At 52.2% G+C, this 21,971-nt stretch overlaps 1 protein-coding gene across 3 annotated transcripts; it reads right to left on the minus strand.

The window, feature by feature from the left end:
- MMP28 (matrix metallopeptidase 28) lies at positions 1-20,764 on the minus strand (the record flags this gene model as incomplete). 3 transcript variants are annotated; one of them, XM_082860564.1, is made up of 8 exons in its annotated part: positions 1-395; positions 1,226-1,321; positions 1,724-1,873; positions 3,231-3,476; positions 6,120-6,344; positions 12,039-12,226; positions 12,450-12,529; positions 20,654-20,764. In XM_082860564.1, the coding sequence occupies 8 exons, from the start codon at positions 20,762-20,764 to the stop codon at positions 1-3; spliced, it is 1,491 nt and encodes a 496-aa protein (XP_082716690.1). The 3 variants fall into 3 exon arrangements, with proteins under 3 accessions (XP_082716690.1, XP_082716688.1, XP_082716689.1); XM_082860562.1 differs by having other exon boundaries at positions 1,226-1,393; XM_082860563.1 differs by having other exon boundaries at positions 1,226-1,355; positions 1,716-1,873.
- Positions 20,765-21,971: the final 1,207 nt, after the last annotated feature.

Raw genomic sequence — 21,971 nt, forward strand, 5'->3', positions numbered from 1 at the left:
TCAGAACAGGGTGCCCCCCGAGTTGGCGTGCCAGCAGCCCATCCAGGGCAGCTCTGTGGCCCAGCGGCCCGAGGGCGTTGCTCGAAGTTTGGCCTGGTCGAGGCGCCAGTAGCGGTCGTCTCTGAAGAAGATGATGGAGCCGTCGGGCCTGGGCAGAGCGCCGCTGACCTCCTCAGGGACACCGCCCCAGTCCTGCAGGCCTCGGGGGTAGTAGGGCTCCACCTGCAGCCCCCCTCGGGCCAGCACGTAGTAGCGGGCGCCCTTGAAGAGGATGAGGCGACTCAGAGGAGGGAAGTAGAGGGCAGCATCCGGGTGGGGGGGCAGGCCCCCTGCCCGGCACAGCTGTGGGGAGCCCCACACTGGCTTGGGGCCCTGGAACCTCCAGCATCGACTCCCTGTGGGACATCGGCAGAGCCAGCGTGAGTTGGTGCGCTCGCCCTTTGGTCCTCTACCCCACCTCTGTCCCCCCATATTCCTACTCCCTGTCATGTTGGAGTCCAAGGTGGTCAGTATTTGTGATAATCAAAATAGATCAGTTGTAAATAGTAGAGGAGGGACTCTTGTGGCCTGCACTTCCAGCAGGTGTCCGCAGAGGGCAGGTTGCTCTGAAGGAACCTCCCCAACCCAGGCAGGAAGCATGCGCCCTCCCAGGTGAGTGGTAGACTTCAGGGAAGTCCAGGGGCTTTCTCCACGGCCATTACTACCAACAGTTCTGTGAGGGCAGGGAATTTTGTTTTGATCACTACTGTATCCCAACACCTCCAGCCGAGTTTGTAGAAGGCACTCAATATTTGTTGAATCAATGAATGAACACAATTTTCTCATACTGCACATTCCTCAGACATTATGTTCTTTTAATCCTCCTTCCCCAATGAGCCTGAGGGATTATTTTCCCCGTTCAACAAATTCAAGCTCCAAGAGTTAAGTGACAGGCCCAGACTCACACAGCCAGGATTCCAAGGAAGGTTTGTCCTTCTGCTGTATTGCAGAGCTCAGAGCCATCCTCTGCTTCCCTCTAGACTCTTCTCTGAAACTCTCCCACCCGCTCTCTCTCTGGGACAACCGTGACACCTGTGCCCCCCAATCCATCACTAAAGGAATCTCCTGGGAGAGTTTCTGGGGCCACAGGTTCAGAATGGAATTGAGACTCCTCCCCTCTTTTGACCTTGGGCAGACTCCTCCCCTCTCTAGGCTTCAATTTTCTCATCTGCCCCAGGGCTGGTACCTTTGAAGAAGTAGAAGTCTCCATCCTCCAATGACACCGCGGCAGCCTCAATATGGGGGGGCAGCCCTGCCCACCTTTTCTGTAGTGGGTGGGGCTCTGAGACGTTGCCATCAGCTGTCACCTCCCAGAACTGGTTCCCTTGAAATATGTACAGTCGATGTTGCCCATCTGCCCAGAGACAAGAGAAAGTTGAGGAGTGACCATCGGCCTCCTGCCTTCTTTCCAGGGAAGGTGCTTCCCTAGAACCCAGCTTCCCAAACTGACGAGAGAGGATGCAGCAGAGAGGATACAGCAGGCACAGCTGGGGCAGAGGGGAAAGTGCAGCAGGAAGCAGCGTTTTGCTTGGCGTGGGCTTGCTACCCCGCAGAATGCTTGTGACTTGGGATTTCTGGATTTTATAATTCATCCCCCAACCTTGTACTCCAGCTCCGGAGACCCCTGGAGATGTGGAGGAGGAGGAGGGAAGAAGGAAGCAAGGAACCAGCGGGACCATCTTACCTACAGTGATTGCATCGAAGGAAGAGTGGCAATACTTAGGACCTCGGGTTTCGGGGCGCCTTCCTTGGAGTCTGTCGGGGTCCCAGGCCTCAAAGTCCGTGAACAGCTTTCCAGGGAGCTGGATGGGCCCTGAGCCGCCCTGGGGCTTCCCTTCACAGGGAAGGAGGGAAGCGGGAGAGAACGCACACTGGTTGGGGGTGTGTTGAGTGCTCGAGACCTCCCCCTTGGTTCGTTTCATTATCTGACATGAGGGGCAGGGAAGGAGGGCAGGGGTGGGGGGTTAAGAATTGTCCTTGGTTGTTGGTGTTATAACCATAGCACCAAACTCAGAAGTCCTCTTTCCTGCCGAACAGTCTGGAAAAGGGTAAAATCGGAGTGGGGGAACCAAACAAGGGTTTGGAACTAAAAAGGGCAGAGGGTCCTCTTCCCTGAGTCCTGGACAATGCAGATGGCGTGAGGGCAGAGTTCAGGGGCCTGGGCTGTGATAATTACAGCAGTTATAATAATGACATCACTATACTTCACTTATGAGAATGAGGCAGAGTCCATCAAGCTTAGAATTCGGCACCAGCTCCTGAATCCTGGTCTGCACCTTCCTAGCTGGGTGACCTTGGACAAGTTATCTAACGTCTCTGAGCCCCATTCTCCTCATTTGTGGATAAAAAGGTACCTCATGGGTGTGTTAAGTGTCTGGCCCATGGTAGACACTCGTGAAATAGCAGCTATTATTATTACCTTTGTGTAGGTCTCTTAGACTACAAAGCATGTTCATATCCACCAGAACAACAGCCCTGGGAGGTAAGCAGGGCCTCAATTATTATCCCCGCCACCTTCTTTTTCCCCCAGAAGATAAAACCGAGGACTCTAAAAGGGGAAGTGCTTTGCCCAAGAGCAACTGCTAACCCCGATGGAATGGTACTTGTTCCTAGGGATCCTGGCCCTGCCCACCACACCAGGTACTCAGGGTCACAGCCCCGGGCTGGGGTCCAGATAAACCTCTGGGAAGCACCAGTCAGTTCACTCTGCGGGAGAAGACCTTGTCTAAGTCCACCGCCAGGCAGAGGCCCAGGCTTGGGGGAAAAGTGGGCATCAGCTCACGGAGAGGGAAATGTTGGGGGAGAGCCACTGGAGCTGGGAGCAGGAATGAGGGCTCTGGGGTCTGGGTGGGACCGAGGACTGGGTCTGGATGATGGGGTAGGGATGTGAGAGGAATTGCGCAGCCCTGGTTGGGCAGGAATCAGCAACTGGAACGCAGAGGAGGGCTGTGCCCAGGAATTGGTTGGGATGATAGAGGCCAGGCATGCGGGTGAAGCACAGCAGGAGATGAGGTTTCTCAAGATTTGAGGGGAGCCCGAAGCTTCAGCATCGGGAAGGACCTGTGATGGGGAGGCCAGCTTCCTGCGCTTAGGATGGGGGATCCTATCTGAAGAGCCGGTGTTCGAGCCCTGGGGATCCCGGGGCGCAGGGGACAGGGGAGAGCGCAGTGGCGAGCGCGCCGGGGGCTCACCATACAGGCTCTGCACGGCCAGCACGTCGTCCCAGCTGAGCAGCGCGTCGCGGCCCAGCCTCTTGTAGTAGGGCGCCATGAGCGCGCTCGGCGCGGCCGAGTGGGTCAGGCCGAGCGTGTGGCCGATCTCATGCGCCAGCACCACGAACAGGTTGCGCCCGCGGCGGCGGCTCAGGGACCAGCGCTCGTCGCGGTCGAAGTGCGCTTCGCCGCGGCGGGGGAGGAAGGCGTGCGCCAGGGCGCCGCCTACAGGCGACGAGGAGGTCAGGCGGAGCCGCCGCCCGCGACACCCCCCAACTTCCCACCGCCCGGCGCAAATGCCATTGGCGTGTGTATGGCTGCGTTTTTTTTTTTTTTTGAGAACTTAAGCAAGCTTTATTTGGGAACGCTCCCAGGCGAGGTTCATTGGTCCGAGAGAAAGGGGCCAGGGAAGTCGCCATGGCTGCGTTTTTGATGAGTAATTTCCCTCCTAATTAAGTCTGGCAGAAGCTGAAGTGTGGAGCAATGAACAGATGACTAGGCTATGGGGCCTGGAAGCCTAAGAGGGAGGGTGATGTACAAAGAGCACGGGGCCAAACTGCCTAGCTTCCAATCCCGGTTTTATCCCCTTACTAGCTGTGTGACCTTGGACAGATAGCTTAACCTCTCTGTGTCTTAGCTTTTAGATTTTAGATCTGAAAAATGGGCATGTTGATAAGGGAGTTGCTCCTCACGGGTTGTTCTGAGTATTAAAAAGGGATGTGTGTACTTGTGTATGTTACATGTAATACTTAGTGTCTACCGCAGGTACTAACCGTTACTTACTTTCGAAGAGATCTAGGAGTAGGGACAGTGGTTACCCCCGAAGGGGGCTTAATGAGACTTCTGGGGTGTTGGTAATGTTGTTTCTTGATCTGGGTGCTGAGTGTATTTATGGGTAGGTATAGCTTATTTATTAATAAGTACATATAGGGGGGACTTCCCTGGTGGCACAGTGGTTAAGAATCCGCCTGCCAATGCAGGGGACACGGGTTCGAGCCCTGGTCCAGGAAGATCCCACATGCCGCGGAGCAACTAAGCCCGTGCGCCACAACTACTGAGCCTGAGCTCTAGAGCCAGCGAGCCACAGCTACTGAGCCCGCACACCACAACTACTGAAGCCTGCGTGCCTAGAACCCATGCTCTGCAACAAGAGAAGCCACTGCGATAAGAAGCCCTCGCACGGCAACGAAGAGTAGCCCCCGCTCGCCGCAACTAGAGAAAACCTGCGTGCAGCAACGAAGACCCAACGCAGTCAAAAATAAATAAATTTATAAAAAAAAAAAAAAAGAGAGAGAAGCGTATGTAGAGGACTTCCCTGGCGGTCCTGTGGTTAGGACTCTGCACTTCTACTGCAGGGGGCACGGGTTGGATTCCTGGTCAGGAAACAAAGATCCCGCATGCCACGCAGCGGGGCAAAAAAAAAAAAAAAAAGTCTATATATTCTTGCGTTCTTTCACTCTTGTCCCTCTGCCAGGGTCCTGTGTGGGTCTCTACTTCCCTGCTTCCCTGCTTGTAATAGGAGTGAGCAGAGGGAGATGGGCTGGATCAGTGATTCTCAAGCTGGTAGTGGGCCCCAGATGCAATTCTGCAGTTTCTAGGGTCCTACCCCCTCACAGTTCACTTTCCGCAGGAGTCGGCAGACAGCACTGCAATGACGCTGGCCTAGAAGCCCACTGAAGGTCCTTCTGGCGTTGCCTTCTTGGAGCCCAGGCCAGAGGGGACTGACAAAAGTTGAGAGGCTGCCTTTAAAGGGAGCCTCCTGGGGCGTGGAGAGCTGGTCATTTGTAGGAGGAATACATGCTTCTAATTTTGAATATGCCCCAGGCTGTTTCGAGCCATGTAAGCCCTTTCTGTTTAACCCTCACAATAATCCTGGGAGACAGATGGGCAGGTTTCGAAGGGAGAAGACATGAACTCAGACAAAACACCTCTCTCAAATCAGAGAGCTGACTCCCAGTCCAGTGCCGTCTTAGTGACCAGACTCCACCTGGGGACCTGGGTATGGATATCAATGTCTCATGGAGATATTGTGGGTGAAGTGAGTTACATGCAAGCACGTGTGGGTGCTACATGTGGATTCTTGAAGAGCCTAAATCTCTCCCAGTCCTACCCTGGGTCTCAGCAGCAGGGCTTGGAAGTGGGCTTTGCTCTGAGTGGGCTTGATGGAAAGCAGGAGAGTGCAGGGGAGGTGGGGCCCCAAGTACCCAGGCGACACAAGGGCTTAAGTCCCCACCCTGAAGCGGCCTGATCAGGTCTCCTCGCCTCACTAGTGGGGAGGAGATGCACAGATGGCCTGCATTCAGGTTGTGAAGGCTAGTGTTGGGCAGAAGGGGAGGAGAGCGGTTTACATTGCAGCCGTAAGCCTTTAGGTCGGGGGCAGACAGTCTGGGCTGTGGGTGTGTGAAGCAGGTGGCAGGGAGAGGGTAGAAGGCCTCTTGCCCTGTGGCAGTGACTGTGCAGTGGGTGCTGGGAGGGCGGGAGTGGGGTTGTGGTGGCCTCTGGATGTTTTTAGAGCCTTGGTCTGGAGAACATTCACTCCTGGAGAACAAGAGAGGCACAGGCCTGACTAGAGGCAGGGGATGGGTGACAAGACCCCAGAAGGTTCTCCCAAAAGAGATAATACTCTTTAGAGTTTGCAAAGCACTTTCCATGGAGAACCTCATGTGACCGTCCCTTCAGCCATGAGGCACCTAATAGGGCAGGGACCACTGTTCCCATTCTACAGATGGGAAGACTGAAGGTTCTTCAGAGGGGGCTGCAGCTTGGCCAAGGCCAAAGAGGGAGTGAAGGCTCTACTGCCCTCCCCAGACTGCCTCTCCTAGTTGGGTTTCCCTCCTGCCGTGTGGGAGAGAGGCTCTGTGTCAGCACCTGGGCCATCGAAGGCGTTGCTCAGCCCGTCGTTGTGGTCCCCTTGGAAGAAGGTGAGGCGGATGTCAGCGGGGCCTGTGGCCGGGGCCTCCCAGAACTCCAGCGCCGAGACGTTGCTCCACAGCTGGAAGGCGGCGCGCACGGCCCCCCGAACTGCCGGCTCAGGCAGGTGCTGGGGCCAGTTCACCAGGCGGTAGGAGAGATGCCGCTTGTACCATTTGTTGCCTGCCACCCAGAGAGGCCGCATCAGTCACACCTGCTGCAGAGCCTGGGGCTGCTCCCTGCGGACTCTTTTGATGGGGAGAGAGGTCCTCCTCCAGGAAGTCCCTGATGTGACGGAGGAACCACAGCCCAAATGGAAAGTCCCCTCTTTGGCTGTGGAGACACTGCTCTCAGGCTGACAAGACTACGCTTGTCCTGCACGGTCCCTACTCCAGTGGCTCGACCTGGGGAGGTCCCAGTATGACAGGGGATAAGCAGCCTCTACCCAGGAAGAGTCCCCAACCTGAAGGAGTCTGGGGTCTGGGGCCATCCTCCCTACAGTCTGGGCTGAGCTGGAAAACCGTGCTGCATCTCTTGCTGGCAGCGAATCCCAGCCCCTGGCTACCGTGTCGGAGTGGAGCCACGGGGGCCACAGCCATGACTGCCCTCTCCCCCTTCCTCCTCTCCACCCCTCACACCCTCCTGCCAGCTCCCTTTCCCGTGCCCTGGGCCTGCTGCTGGCCAGAGACCACAAGGCCCATTTATTCGAGGTCCTTCTCTGACCTCTGGCCCTCCCCCTCCCTTCCTCAGGGACTCCGCAGAGCTCTGAAGTGAAAACAAATAAGAACGAAGGGCGTGTTTGTCACTGACCGAGAGAGATTTTTCCATCTCTACTTAGTTAAGAGTTCCTATTCCTTTGCCTCAAACTGCAGTTCCTCCCTGAGGCCTGAGACTCTGGCCTCTCGCCCGAGCCCCAGGTCAACCGTGTCCCTCTGCAGCTCGCCTTGCACCCAGGACCAGGGTGCTCAGAAGGTCCAGATCCCAGAGTTTTTCGTGGGCTATTTCTGAGCCCTGCAAGCTCAGGGGCTGAAACTGTGGAAGGCTTACAGCTCTGGAGGCAGGACTCCCGTGAGCAGCCGAGAATCATGCTGCCTTTGGGTCTCAGTTTCCCAAATGGACCAGAGTCCCTGGAGCGTGGGTGATGAGTGGGCAGGGCAGGCCTGGCTGTGCTAGGAGGCCAGGCCAGAGGACAGGGCCCCCTCTCCCCTTGGGGGTCAGGTGAAGGTTCAGATCTCCTGCCTTTTTGTCCTGGGGGTACCCTTGCCTGAACCAGGCAGGAGGAGTGTCATCACGGACGTTTGGCCACCGCCTTATCCATCTCTCTGCTCTAGTTTGCTGAAATTGAGGACAGGAGGAAGGGCCTCAGAACGAGTGAGTGGCGGGGCTAGGCCCTGAACCCGGGCCCTGACACCAAATCCAGTGCGCCGGCCACAGTACCACACAGATAAGCAGGCCCGTTTGCTAAGACTCAAGGCTTATAAATTTGCCTAAACGTCCCTCCTCTGGGTCAAAGCAGGGGCTCTGCGCAAGCTGAAATTCTCCTGAATTCTCCAGCTGGCAGAAGAGCTGAGCACGCTTTCCCTGCCCCTCCATCCTCCATGGAAGTGGGGTTGGGGGTGTCCCTTCTCTCACCCCTTTGGGCCTGGCAGCCACCCAACCCCTCCCAGCCAGTGACCAACCCTCAGGGAGGGAAAAGGGAAGGATTCTAAGGAAGGCAGAGGAGGAAAGCCTGGAGTAAGGCCAGAGGCGCCGCCTGAGGGTTCCCGAGGTACCAATAACACTTCTCATTGAATCGTAAGTTTCACCAGGCACAGGGCAGGCTGGCGCTGGGCTCTTTCACACCCTGCTATGGGTGACCAACTCTCAGACTCTCCCCCACCCCCCACAAAACCTTCAAGCTTCTAGAAAAGTATGAGGCAGCTCCTTCTGCCTCTTTGCAGCTAGGGAGGCCCCTCACTCCATGGGCAAGAAGTGGGGAGGCTAGGGAGGACAGATAGGACTGGTATTGAGAGACTAATTTTCTTTGAGAGTAGAGCTGGATGGGGGGGGTCCTTGGTGGGGCTGCTGGTGAGAAAGGAACCGCCTGGCCAGCAGCCTGAGCCCTCATCCCTGTCTTCTTGTAGGTCTGTGTCCTTGGAGCAGGCTGGCCACTTCAGGCCCCCGTCCCAAACTCCCAACCAGGCAGGGCTGGTTTCCATGGCAACCCTCAGGCCACAGCAGCACCTGGCACTGCAGCCACCACACCCTTGCCCCAAAATTCAAAAGGGAAGAGGGAAGGAAAAGGAGATGGGGAAGGGCAGAGAGCTAGACTCTTGCCTGGGGTCGGGGGGCGTGACCCTGGGATCCTGACTCCCAACAGGCAACTGATACTGTGGAGAGAATGTGGGTTGAAATCCCAGCCCCTTTGCGTACAACCTCGCGTATCAAATTACAGACTCTCTCCAAGCCTCAGTTTCCTTACTTGCAAAGTGGGGTTGGTAAGACTCACCTCCTGGTAAAAGTGAAACAGCAAATGAAAAGGCAGCACAAAGCTGCTTGGCATGTGGTGGGTGCTCAATAAATATCCCTGCTCCTTCGTTTTCCATCCAGATACACCCCCCGCCCCGCCCCGGGGCTCCCCACCTCCACCAGCCCTGTGAGGGAGCAGGGACCTTGAAGATCAGCCCTGCAGGCACAGAGTCCAGAGCTGGTGCTTGGAATGAGGCTGCCAGCTTTAGCAAATGAAAACGTAGAACGCCTAGCTCAATGTGAGTTTCAGATAAACAACAAATACTTTTTGTAGTATAAGTGTGTGACAACAAAACAGTTACGTTGTTCATCTGAAATTCAAATTTAACTGGGCATCCTGTATTTTATCTGGCAAACCTGGAACCCAATTTCATCGGTATAGCATTGACCCACATAATGGAAAGTCACTGGCCTAGAAATCCACATCCCGTTTTAAGCCCCTACCCACGTTCTGGGTTTTTTCACATCCGGCAATCGCACAGTCCTCCCGGTGAAAAGAAGGCTTGGCCACGCTCTGGCTATGTGGCCCTGGGAAAGTTGCTCGAGCTGTTTGTCCCTCATCTTCCCCATCTGTAAATGAGGATACTAATGGTACCCATCTCATTGGGTTGTTATTGGATTAAATGAGTTAATCCATTCAGAACCATGCTTGGCACGATCATAAAGGCTCAGTGTGTATTAACTGTTATTATTACATTTTCTTTCCTAAGGCATAGGAAGTGCTTGGTGCCTGCCAAGCTCGCAGCTCTTTTCTAGGGAATGTCTTCCCACCCAGGAGGGAAAGAATTCAAGCTGCTGTGGTTCATGTTGTGAATAAGAGAGAAATTCTCTGTCTAGTCTGGCCACTGCTGTCTGGACCAGGGGTCAGTGTCAGATAATGAGATGGAGAGGGAGGTGCCTTAGCATGAATTTCCGTCCAAAAGGGATGTTCCAAATTGGACAGTGACAAACGGACTCCATCAATTCCTCCCTTAGGGCATGAGAAGAAGAGATGCTGCCTGGAGGAAACATCCCTCATGCTCAGGTCATGTCCTGAGTGCCCAGGAAGCATCATCTCAATTCTCTGGGACACCGACTCTAGGCTGGAAGTGTCGCTATTGAGACTATCTGGGGCTGCCCCAGTTTCCACCATATTCTCACAACAAGCCCTTCCCCTTAGTAATCAGCGCCTCTCCTTTGCAACCTGAACAAGCTGTTTCCGATGAGGAAACAGAGCAAAGTGACATGGCCCGGGTCACACAGCTAAACTCAGAGTTCTGGATCCAGGGACGCTGCTCCAGTTCACACTGCTCCCCCATTCTACCTTGTCCTTCCCCTCTGCCATCCAGAAACACTGGGGGATGCAGAACATGTTGACCCCAAGGACATCTTGAGCCCAGAGTCTGGACCCCATCGCTCCTCCTTGTTTTACCAGAATGCGGTCATACAGTACTGGGGACCCAGAGTGGCTGGATGTGTAGACACAGTGGAACTGGATTGGCAAGCACCTGGAAACAGACATCCTCCAACAGCTGAGGGGAACAGGTCACAATTTCCTTACGAATTAGCTAAGAAATAAAAACAGTGTACCACTTGTTGGGTATTGTCAGCCAGAGTAGTTAATGCAAATTAAAAGAGGCAATGGCCCTAAGCGCTCACAGTAAAATGAATGAGATGAGAACCTGACTGAGCAACCCCATCTTGTTAGGAATCTTGAAAACTGTGAAAACTGAGCAGAGAAAACTAGACTTAGTACAAACAAGATGTTAAAATTACACACAGTTAGGGCTTCCCTGGTGCAGTGGTTAAGAATCCACCTGCCAATGCAGGGGACACAGGTTCGATCCCTGGTCTGGGAAGATCCCACATGCCGCGGAGAAACTAAGCCCGTGGGCCACAACTACTGAACCTGCGCTCTAGAGCCCGTGAGCCACAACTACTGAGCCCACGTGCTGCAACTACTGAAGCCCGCGTGCCTAGAGCCCATGCTCCGCAGCAAGAGAAGCCACTGTAATGAGAAGCCCGTGCACCGCAACGAAGAGTAGCCCCTGCTGGCCGCAACTAGAGAAAGCCCGCCTGCAGCAACAAAGACCCAATGCAGCCAAAAATAAATAAAAATAAAATAAATAAATTAAAAAAAAATCACACACAGTTAAACTTGTCATTGATGAAGAATTGACAGAAGAATCAAATCTCCTTCATAAATCGTAGATCTGTAACATCTGATCCTGGAAGATTGGATTTGGACAAAGAAGGAGGAAGTGGAGGAGGGGAAGGGAAGGAAAAACCCAAAACTACACAAGGAAAATCACAATGGCAGAAACTGTAGTGTGAAAATGTCTAGAATGAGCAAATCTGCAGAGTCAGAGAGGAGATTGATTAGCGGTTGCCTGGGGCTGGGAAGCGGGAGAGTGGGAGTGACCGTTCCATTCGGGGCATGGGGTTTCTTCTTGAGGTGATGAAACCGTTCTGGAATTAGATTGTGCTGATGGTTGCCCAATGCCGTGAATATACTAAAAATCACTGAGTTGTACACTTTGAGTAAATTTTATGGTATGTGAATTGTATTTCCATAACGCTGTTAAAAAATGTGCTGTGGTCAAAATAAAACTGATCGATGAATCACATCTTTGTTGAATAATGCTTTTGAAAAAACATCGATTCTGATGAAAATGACTTCAGTCAAATATAAAGGAAAATGTTGGCAATGGTTTAACTGCCCTACATAGCAAATTGATCAAGGCATTAAGTGGGTTTGATGGGGTTTGCTCTGGAAAATACTTGCACAATGAAAATTTATCAATTTAGGGACTTCCCTGGTGGTGCAGTGGTTAGAAGTCCGCCTGCCAGTGCAGGGGATACGGGTTCGAGCCCTGGTCCGGGAAGATCCCACATGCCATGGCACAACTAAGCCCGTGCACCACAACTACTGAGCCTACGCTCTAAAGCCCACGAGACACAACTACTGAGCCCCCGTGCTGTAACTACTGAAGCCCGCAGGCCTAGAGCCCATGCTCCGCAACAAGAGAAGCCACCACAATGAGAAGCCCGCGCACCACAACAAAGAGAGCTCCTGCTCGCCACAACTAGAAAAAGCCCATGCGCAGCAACGAAGACCCAACGCAGCCAAAAACTAAATAAATAAATATTTTTTAAAATGAAAAAATAAAGAAAAATTAAAAAAAAAGAAAATTCATCAATTTAGGCATAATTCTGACTTCAATATCTGTGTTCACAAAGATGGTCCTTGGGTTGAGAGGTCCTATTCACCCACCCTAGGGGAGCGAGGTTATTCACAGAGCCCAGTCCGAGGATGAGATGTATTTTTCTGGCCATGAGGCTTCAGGACGCTGGGGAATCCCAGCCCAGCTAGATTTTAACAGTGCTCACCTTGCCTGGCAAAGCGTTTCTTTCGCCCCATTTTGGCCCGACGTCCAGTAAATAGGGCACTGACTCTCTTGGTCCAGGCCACCTGGCTGTCGGTATCTGCCACCCCACAGCGGGGCTGCGTCATCTGGCGCAGCGTGGCGGCATCCAGCATCCCGCTCATGGGCAGCTGGGACACCCACTGGAACTCCCTGTTAGGAGGAATTGAGATAAAGGACCACAGTGCGAGGTTGGCTGGTGGGGATGAATGCAGGGAGCTCCCCTGGAGACAGCAGGATGCTGGGGGCAAGGGAGGGCGCAATGGAGTGTGACCCCCTGGGCACACGTGGGAGACTAGCCTTCTAAGAGGAGGGAGGAGGTGACCGGAGCTTTGCACTCCAGCACGACCAAGTCCTCCACATCCCTCTGTCTTACCTGATGGCATTGCTGAATCGCGTGGAAGCGGGACTACTGGGGATGGGTTCACTTAGATACCCGTACTTCTCCAGGAATGCCTGGGGGAGAGAGAAAGGTCAGCTTTCCCACGGTGTGGCACCCTTTCCCCTCCCTGGGTCTCCGAGGGCCCGTGTCACATACATCATGCCCAGGCTCATCCCTTTTCCCAACAAGGTCTATGAGCTATAGCAGAAAGAGTCCTGGCATCAAAGTCAGAACCTGGACTCAGTTCCAGGCCAACAACAGATCAGCTGGATATAGTTCTTGGAAGCCAGTGGAAGGAAGTGTGTGACTCATTGCCCATCCCTATCAGCAGTCCTGCCCTTCAGGGGAATGATGCACTCAGCTCCCTGCTTGCACTTCTCACCCATAAAGCCCCACCAATGGATTAAAAAAATCACCTCGGCTGCTGAATTCTTATAGAGACACACATCGACTCTTCATTTTTACCCCTCCTTGCTGTGTTACCTATCCAGAAATAATTTTCTGTCTTCCTTGTTCTCTTCTTTGCTGTATTTCTTAACTCAGATCAACTCCAATCATAGCTGCTGCGTCAAGGAAAAGGCACAAGTTGGGAATGAAGCCAGACACTAAGAGCCAGGACCGGCAAGCCTCTAAACCTTTGCAAGTATCCCGCCTCCTTTTTGTGGATTTCGTTATATCTGTCTCCAGAGACCTCCACATCCTCTTCTCAATAAAGTCACTTTCCATAAGGAACCCTTATTCTAGACAAACTCTTTCCAAGTCCATTTTATTGTTTTCCTGCGCTAACTTATTAGTATTTCAGCACTATTGTTTTCTTCTTTCCCTTTGCATAGGTACACCATTTGGGGATGCAAAATGGATTAAAGGAGTTCTAGGGACTTAATCTGGAAGACTCTTTACTGCTCAACATAGTGTGGCATCATAGAATAGCCACAGGTCTTGGAATCAAGAATCTGTTCCCAACCATGACCCTGCTGGGTGGCCAGAGACAAACTACTTAACCTCTCTGAGCCTCCATTTCTTCACTCACACTGTGAGAACAGAAATAACCCCACAGGATTCTCAGAAGGATTAAATATAGCAATGTACATCTAGCATAGTTGTCTGGTATATAGTAAATGCTCAATAAACAGTTGATCAGGTTGATTTACCTTAGTGGGGAAATTAACAAGAGGCTTTTGGAATGCACCCCATCTATAAGACGGGAGGTGCTTTGAACAAGGCAGTTACACCTCTGTTATTCTAGGTGCTTTATCTCAGACTTGCCTCACCCCAGCCAGGTGCCTGGTTCTCTTCCATGCCTCCTCCCTCTCCCTTGGTGACGATGGACAGAGTGGCTTTCTAAAGGAAGTCAGCGAATTGTTTCCTTAGAAGCAGTTTTGCTGAGTGAGTGACTTGGGAGAGACTGGGTCACAGGCTAACAGGCTGGCCCTCCCTGTGCCTCTCCCCCCAAACCCACCCAGCCCTTATCAGGGACTTGGCTCCCGTTCAGGAACTTGGAAGCCTTGGACAGAGGGGGGAGGACGGGGGAAACTGACTAGCGGCGTCTCCTGTTTCCTGGCTGGGCTGCCGTGCCTGGGACTTTGGCAGGCAAGGTGGGTGGAGGGCAGGATGGGGGTGGAGGCTTTTTTCAGGGGTCCATCAGAGGGGAAGTCCTGGGCTGACCTGTGGGTTTCAAGGCAGAGCTGAATTTCCAGAAGGCAGAGTAAGCAAGTATCCAGGACACCAGCCAAAAGACACCAAAAGAATGAGTAAAAGAAATGTTAAGAATTTGACACTTAATATTTCCATAAAAGCAACGAAGTGCTATAATGGGGGTTATCAGGACTTAAGAACTCCCTTATACTTATTCTATGTTTACTATGCACATATCTTAAAACATTTTTAATTACAGGAAGGGGGCCCTTAATACTGAGTGTCCTGAAGTTCTGTTGAGTGGAGGGAGACCCACATCCCGGGGTGACGAGGAGGCAGGGTTGAGATGCCCTCTGCTCCTGCAGGCCTCCCTAACCCGCTTCTGCTTGCCCATTTGCCGTGCCTGTTTTCCCCTGCGAAGGTTAGGGAAACGCCCGTCTGCCTGGGAGAAAGAGCAGGGGTGTGGGGCAGTGTGGTGACTGTGGCAAAGGGATCCCAGGGGATGACGCAGGATCGGGAGGGTGTCCTGTGCTCTCTCGGGGGCTCTCCGAGCTCCACCTGGGATCACCGCTGTCCGCCTTCATGGAAGCCGTGCCCAGGCTGCTCCTCTTTGCCTCACAGTTCAAACATCAGGTTTTCTCTCTGCCCTGTCCTCCACCCATCCTCTCTCCCATGGAGCCCAGGGCTGGAGCTGCATGGAGAGGAAGCTGGAGGGCTGTGCCCCCCAGTGATTCACCTCGCTCAGGTCTGAAAGCTTGCGCCAACCTGCCTCACCCACTCGGTCAGGGCTGGGGCCACTTCCCTGGGGAGTCGCCTGTGCAAAGCCCTGGGGGTGGCTGTGGTGTTTGGGGAAAATGAAGACTGTTCTCCCCAGACCCAGAAAGCTGAGAGGCATCAGAATTCCAGGGGCTCTAGTCCTTCATCCGTCCTGACTTGTCCTGGGAGTGTGTGTAGAGCCCAGCCCGTTCAGTGCCTGAAGGAAGGGGAAATTCTGGCCACTACTGAGCAGGGATAGACTAGCAATGAGGTGTAGCAAAATGAACCCCGGAGCTCTGAGTCACTAACCCGGCAGGGCAAGAGCCCTGGACTGAGTGTCTTGAGTTTTATTCTTGGTGCTGCTGTGAACTGTGTGTCCTTAAGCAAGTCCTGTGCCTCTCTGGGCCTCAGTTTCCTCTTTTATAAAATGGGGGGGGGTTGGATTAGAGCTAAGATCTACTCCAGCTCCTTCTCTTATTGTAGCCTTGTTTCTGCAACTGATTAGCTATGTGAACTATGGCAAAGCTATAATTATATATATATATATAAAATTTTATATATATATAAAGCTGTGCCTCAAATATAAAATGGGGGCGGGACTACTGCTTTATGTTTCTCACAGGAGTGTCGTGACAATCCAGCAAGAAGAAGCTCTGGGAAAGCTTAATGATAGTTGCTCCATTAAAAACGTTATTTTTCCATTTACAGTCGCGGAGCCTCATTGCTGGAAGGGACCTTTGGTAGATTAGTCTAGGAGGGGTCAGCTTCCAGTCTCCTGTCCACAGAGTGGCCGTGACATCCTCCATATCAAAGAATTGCAGCAGCAAAAAATGAAACCAAGAACGAAAGAATTGCAAGCTCATGCAGAAACCGTGTTGCTTCACCTACGATCTATTATGTCTCATGTTATGTTTCATTATGATTCCACTCTTTCTATAGTGACTCTGTGTGATTGTGTTTATCATCTGATACACCTGTGGCATTATTAGCCAAGTCAAGACGCAGGGGATGGCAGCTGATGTTCCGCCTTGCCGTGTCCCATAAATAAAAACGTTTTCTGGTAGTCAGGAGCACAGTGAGCTCTTGCCTATTGTAAAGCTTTTCAGGGTATCTCACCTTCTTTGAGCTTCACAATTACCTTGCAAGAACGTAGGCAGGGCACGTGTTGTTCTTCCCATTTTAAAGATGAGGAAGGTAAATCTCAAGGGAGTATAGTGCTTCATACTTGAATCTAAATCCTCTGACACCTAATAAGCAAGGGACTCAGAGGTTTTAAAACCGAAGGAGCAGGGTCCAAGCTGCTCTCACCACTGGGAGATGGCCCTCAAATATAAAAAAGGTAAAACTGGGGGTGTTTCTAGCTGGATCCCTTCTGTCTCCTCCACGAGCAGGCCCAGGGGTGGAGGAGAGGGAAGAACGTGCTCAGGCAGGGGACTCCAAAGAGACTAGGATCACATCTCCCATGACAAGCCACAGGTATTCAACAGCACCCAAGTGTGTTCTTCACAAAGACAAACGTCTGCTTCCACAAAGTATTGCTTTTGCTCTCTGACTTCTGAAACCTACTGAAGTTCTCAGGGCAGTGGGACAAGCTCCGCCCCTTTCCTTTATTTTGGGCAAAGACCTCCCCTTCCCTTCTGTCTGACTCCCTTCCTCTTCTCCTCCTTTCCCTTGTCCCTCGTCCCATATTCACAAAGTTCTGTCTAGGTATAACTTAGATACCTCTTACTGTAATCCCCGTGCCCTCTTTCATTTTCCATCCTTAAGGAAGTTGGAAAACATTAGCTGGCCAGTCTCCATCCAGATCCCATCTTGTATTTTTTTCTAATGCCAAATAACCAGACTGTATGGACCCATAGTCCTCACTGGGTGTGGGGCGAAGTTTAAGGCACAAAATAATGTCCTAACCAAGATTGTGTTGAGGAGGAGTTGTCCAACAATCTCTCCCTTCTATGTCCCTGCTTCCACCATCCAGCTTTTCCTATTAATAGATGTCTTGGTTTTCAGACCGGCTTGGCAATTGCTTTTCCATCAACTTGTGGTCCTCTGGGACACTTCAGAGCCTCGTCTGCCCCCTATGAATCACTGAGCTGAGCTCTTGGGAAAGGCTTCCATGCCCGGGCTTCTGGGTTTCTGACTCACACAAAATAAAATGAATGGATCTGTGGTATGAGAAACAGACACTGCACCTGGTGGTGGATACTCCACAGAAGCTCCAGTGTCTCCCTGGAGAAACAAACTACCCAGTTTCCTGTTGCACTGGCACACTGGGAATAGCCGTGCAGTTATGCATGATTACTGAGTGGAAGGCAGGTCCTGGACACATTGCCGGGTTGTGCTAAAGAAGGTCCGAGCAATGCAGGGTAGATAGATCTCTCGGGACAGTCTGTGTTGCCCAAGAACAGGATAGGGCCTGGCTGGGAATGGGAGGGGGGCCAGGGTGATGATGTCATTCATTAACTCTCAATCTTGCAACTCAGCAGCGGAGACTGTTCCTGCTCACGAATGTTGTGAGCAGCTCTAGTTTTCCTAAGTGGGCAACAATGAACTTGTTCACAATGCAGCTTTGTAAGCAGTCAGTCCCCTGCAAGGCAAAGCCTACTCTGGAAAGCCCTCGATTTTATTTCTTTGTGTGCATACAGGGGACACATAGAGCCATGCATGCAGGGCACAGGAATACACACAGAGACATCCAGATAGATAGACACGGACATAGGTAGATGAAATGTGTACACACATACACACAGAGGCAAAGGCGTACAAACATACCAAGGTTAAAGAATGTTAGTGCTGGAGAGAATCTTAAAAATCATTTAAGAAATTTAACTCCCTTATTTTACATAAGAGGAATCTGCTGACTGGAGAAGGGAAAAGACAAGCTTAAGATCACACAGCTGTTTTACTGTTTCTTTCTTTCCATCTCCTGAACTTTGACCTTTGTCTATGAGCTCAGCAGGACTGCCGTGCTTTGTTTGGGGTCTGGCTCCCTGCACTGCGGTCAGGGAAATGAACCGGAGCAAAGAGCCAGGGTGATCAGGGGGCTTACTTTGTGCAGGTTCCTTTCTGTGGATGGTTGTATTTCCCTAAATGATCCCAACATCTCTCATCCTCATGCTCTCCTTACGATGTGACGTCAGCACTCCTCCCACCAACTGTGGGGTCTGTGTTCCCACCCCCTGACCTGGAGTTTGTGACTCCAGACAGTGGAGTACAGCAGAAGTGAGGCTATGCAACTTCCTAGTCTAAGTCACAAAGAGATACAACTTCTGCATCTCTCACTCTCTTTTCTCTCTCTCTCAGCTCTCAGCTTGGAGACCCAACCACCATGTCTGGAGGCAGGCCAAACTAGCCCACATGCAGAGACCATGTGGATAGGCCCACATGGAGAAGAACTGAGGCCCCCAGCTGACAGCCAGTGTCAACTGCCAGAGAGGTGAGTAAACAGCCTTCAGATGGTTCCATCCCCAGACACTGCAGAGCAGAGACAAGCTGCCTTGCTGTGCCCTGTTTGAAATTCTAACCCACAATATCTATGGACATAATACATGGTTCTTTTACTTCACTGAATTTTGAAGTAATTTTAATGTAGCCATAGTAACTGCAACACCATCTCTTAAGAATTATAGCCCTGTTGTCAAATGCTGAAAATTGTTGTCTTACATACTTTGTCCTGTATTATTGTTCTAGGAGAGCTAGTCACCAAGCCAGGACTTTAATTTGAAGGTCTGTTTTCTAAAATAACAAGAACAACATTGAGAGCAACTTCCTTTGATAGACTGCTTTCTACATACTAGGTACCGTGCTGAGCCTAGAATGTATTTCACATACGTTATCTCATGAAACCACACCCAAATGTTGTGAAATAGGCATTACTAACCCCTATAACACAGAGTAGAAAACCGAGGCTCAGAGAGGTTAAATAATTTACTGATGGTTTGCACACAGGTCTGCCTGACACTGAAGCCCATGCAATTGACCATATACAGAAACACATATAGACATACCGACACAGACACACAATTTGCATATATATATATATGCATATAGGGACACACCCCCATTACACATTTCCAGAGTTCTTTATGCTTTTAAAATATTCCCTGCTCTCAGAGGTAAAAAAACCCCTTCCCCCAGTTATGTTAAATAGATGGAAAGAGACTTAATCGGCTAGATATTACATTTCCCAAGCACACCCCAAGATGAAATTCTCTCCATCTGGGGCCACCCCAGGCATGGGCGGCAGAGACAGGGTCTCTGTTCTCTCGCCAAGGATTGCCTAGGACCCAGACCTGGGGGGAGGTGGGATGGAACTCTTAACAAGACTTGGCTTGGTACACAGAAGCCTTCTCCTGGGGCCAGGAGGACTCTGCACTTGATGTTGTAAGACTCTAAACTCAGAGAAACAAAGTGATTCCCGAATGTGCAAAAGCAGAGAGCACAGAGCAAGAGACTAGTGCTTGGATGGGAGGGAGTGAAGGAGTTGGAGAGAGGACCCCCTTGTGGAAGCAGGGTCATTTCCAAATATTCCAGAGCAGTAATGGGAAAGGGCTGGTGGAAGGAAGAGTGGTTCAGAGGCAGTCCTCCTCATTTTGCAGGGTTCTTAAATTCAGCATGTCTCTCTCTTCTAGGGGAGGGGAGTGGGGATACTGAGAAGCTCACAACTGGCAGTTTTACAGCAGGAAAGATGCTCTGTTAAGAGTCTCAGGGCAAAGTGCTGCGCTCAGTCATTTAAAACTTATTTGCCTCCCTTCTCCTTAAAATAGTGGTGACCCCAGTTTCTAATCCAGAGAAGAGATAAGAACACAGACAGTGACGTTCCTTTGGGGAAGAAAGAAATGAAACTGGTGTATTATTACAATCACCTATATCTAGAAAGTAGACGTTCCAAGTTCACCTCTAACCCCACCTCACAAAAATTCCCCTTGTGCAACCTACACCAAGCAGTTGAGTCCAAAGGAGGAAAATGAAATGGGAAATCTTTAAGGTTCACCTCTACTTCCCCACCCCCTTTTCTCCAGTTCAGTCCTGAAGCACTGTTTAAAGCTCCTTAGAAGCAACTCTTAAGAGTATGCTACTCTTGGGAATTCCCTGGCGGTCCAGTGGTTAGGGCTTTGCGCTCTCACTGCAAGGGGGCATGGCTTCAAACCCTGGTCGGGGAACTAAAACCCCACAAGCCGCACAGCACAGCCAAAAAAAAAAAAAAAAAAAAAAGGGAGAGAGAGAGTGTGTGCTACTCTCACCCATTTTACAGATGCAGAAAGTTCTGAGCTTGGCGCTCACTAGCCCCAGCTGGTCAGGGGCAGCACCGGCCCAGGAAGCCAGAGCTGTTCCCTGTGTCCCCGGCCAGGGCCAGACAGCAGTACGCTCTCGCCAGTAATCTGGGAGTCTCCGCAGCGTCCGACACTTGGGGAGGGCGCGTGATGAATGAACTGCTAAGTCTCCCAGACTAGGCGTTGAGGGACAGAGGCTCCCCGCTAAACTGGGGTGTAGGGGTTCCCTCTCCCTCAGTCCTTGCATGTCTATCCTATCTTTTCGCTGCCCCTTCCCCTTGTCCTGGGAAATCAGTGCAGATCCGCCTGCCCGTGTGGTTCCAGCCCTGGCTTGGGGTTCGGGGGTGGGGAAGGGTGATGGGGTGGGAGGGGAGAAAATGCTGCCCCAGGCTCTTTGTGTGCAAGTGCGAAGGGTGAGGAGGACAAGGGAGGGTCACGCCGATGGTCAACTCAGATGGGGCAGCTGGGTGGCCTGAGTGCAAAGTTCGGGCGGGTCTCCAGCACGCGGACCCTCTCCGCCCCCCACACACCGCGTACCTCCGCCTCCCTGCGCAGCTCCTGGCCTACGCGCTGGGCGAGCTGGGCGTCCAGGCCGCCCCACAGCAGCAGCGGCAGGGCGCGCAGCAGGAGGCCGACACGCGCGTACATGTCGCCGCCGCCCCTGCAGCTGGGCGCGGGGCACGGGGCGCGGGGCAGCCGGCCGTCGGTCCTCCGTGCCCGGGCCCCCGTTGATGCTCCAGCTCTGCGCCGGCCCAGCGCCGAGGGGAAGGCTGCAGAGGCTCGCCCGTACCCGGGCTCCGCGCCGGGCAGCTCCTCCGCGGCGCTTCGCCGGGAGCCGGGTCGAGGTCGTCCAGCCCGGTAGCGCCTGCCCGCGGGTCCGCCGGCCCAGGACCTAGAGGCGAGGGAGGGAGGGGAAAGAGAGAGGAGGAGGCGGGACCCCGGCACTCCGGCCCCACCCACACGCCTCGGCTCCTGGAACAAGCGGCGGTGCCAGAGCCTCTTCCGCAGGCTGTGTGGCCTCGCCCCGCGCCAGTCGTCCTGCGAACCCGTCCTCTAGTCCGCCACCTCCAGTCGATCCGGATCTCTGTGGGGAGGACAGGGGAGGAAACGTCTTCTCCTGGCGGTTGTGGCTACCTAAGGCTTCGATGAAGAGGGATTCTGGCCTACCCGAGAGCTGGCAGGGACCGAGGCCCTGAGGTGTGAGAGAAGGAGCCCTGGGCTGGGGTCAGAAGAATTGAATTTGAGCTCCTGATCTGCTTCTTTGCTAGCCGTGTGAATCCTGTCTCAGCCACCTGCTGGCTGTGTGGTCTTGGGCAAGTCACTCACCCTCTCTGAACCTATTTTTCTCAGCAGTGAATGGGGATAATAGAATACCGACATCAAGTGATAATAGGGAATATTTAATGAGAGAATGCCTGTAAATAACTGAGCACCGTACCTGGCATCATGCACTCCGCATTTTATATCAGTAAAAGGTAGACTGCAGCTGTGTGACCTTTGGCAAAGAATTTACTTCGAGCGTCAATTTTCTCATCAATGAAATGATAGTGAATAATATTTAGTTTCCAGAGTTGCATGAAGATTGAGAAAATGAGTGTAAAGTGCCTGGCTTTATATATCCCTCACAGTCCTAGTAAGGGTGGACAGATGATTTACGTGAAAAGCTTAGTCAAACTCGTACTGAGCAAAAGTAAACTGTTTTCATTATTCGCCTTAGTGACTGCAGACGGCTTGCTGTCTCTTCCAGGCTCAGTTTGCTAACCTGTAAAAGGCAAATGGCACAATGATACCCACCTGTGGGGGTCGATGTGGGGTTTAGATGAGTTAATGTGTGTAAAGGTAATCTGGAATCTAT

This window comes from Leucopleurus acutus, assembly GCF_964270905.1.
Source record: "Leucopleurus acutus genome assembly, chromosome: 19".
NCBI classification, from domain to species: Eukaryota; Metazoa; Chordata; class Mammalia; order Artiodactyla; family Delphinidae; genus Leucopleurus; species Leucopleurus acutus.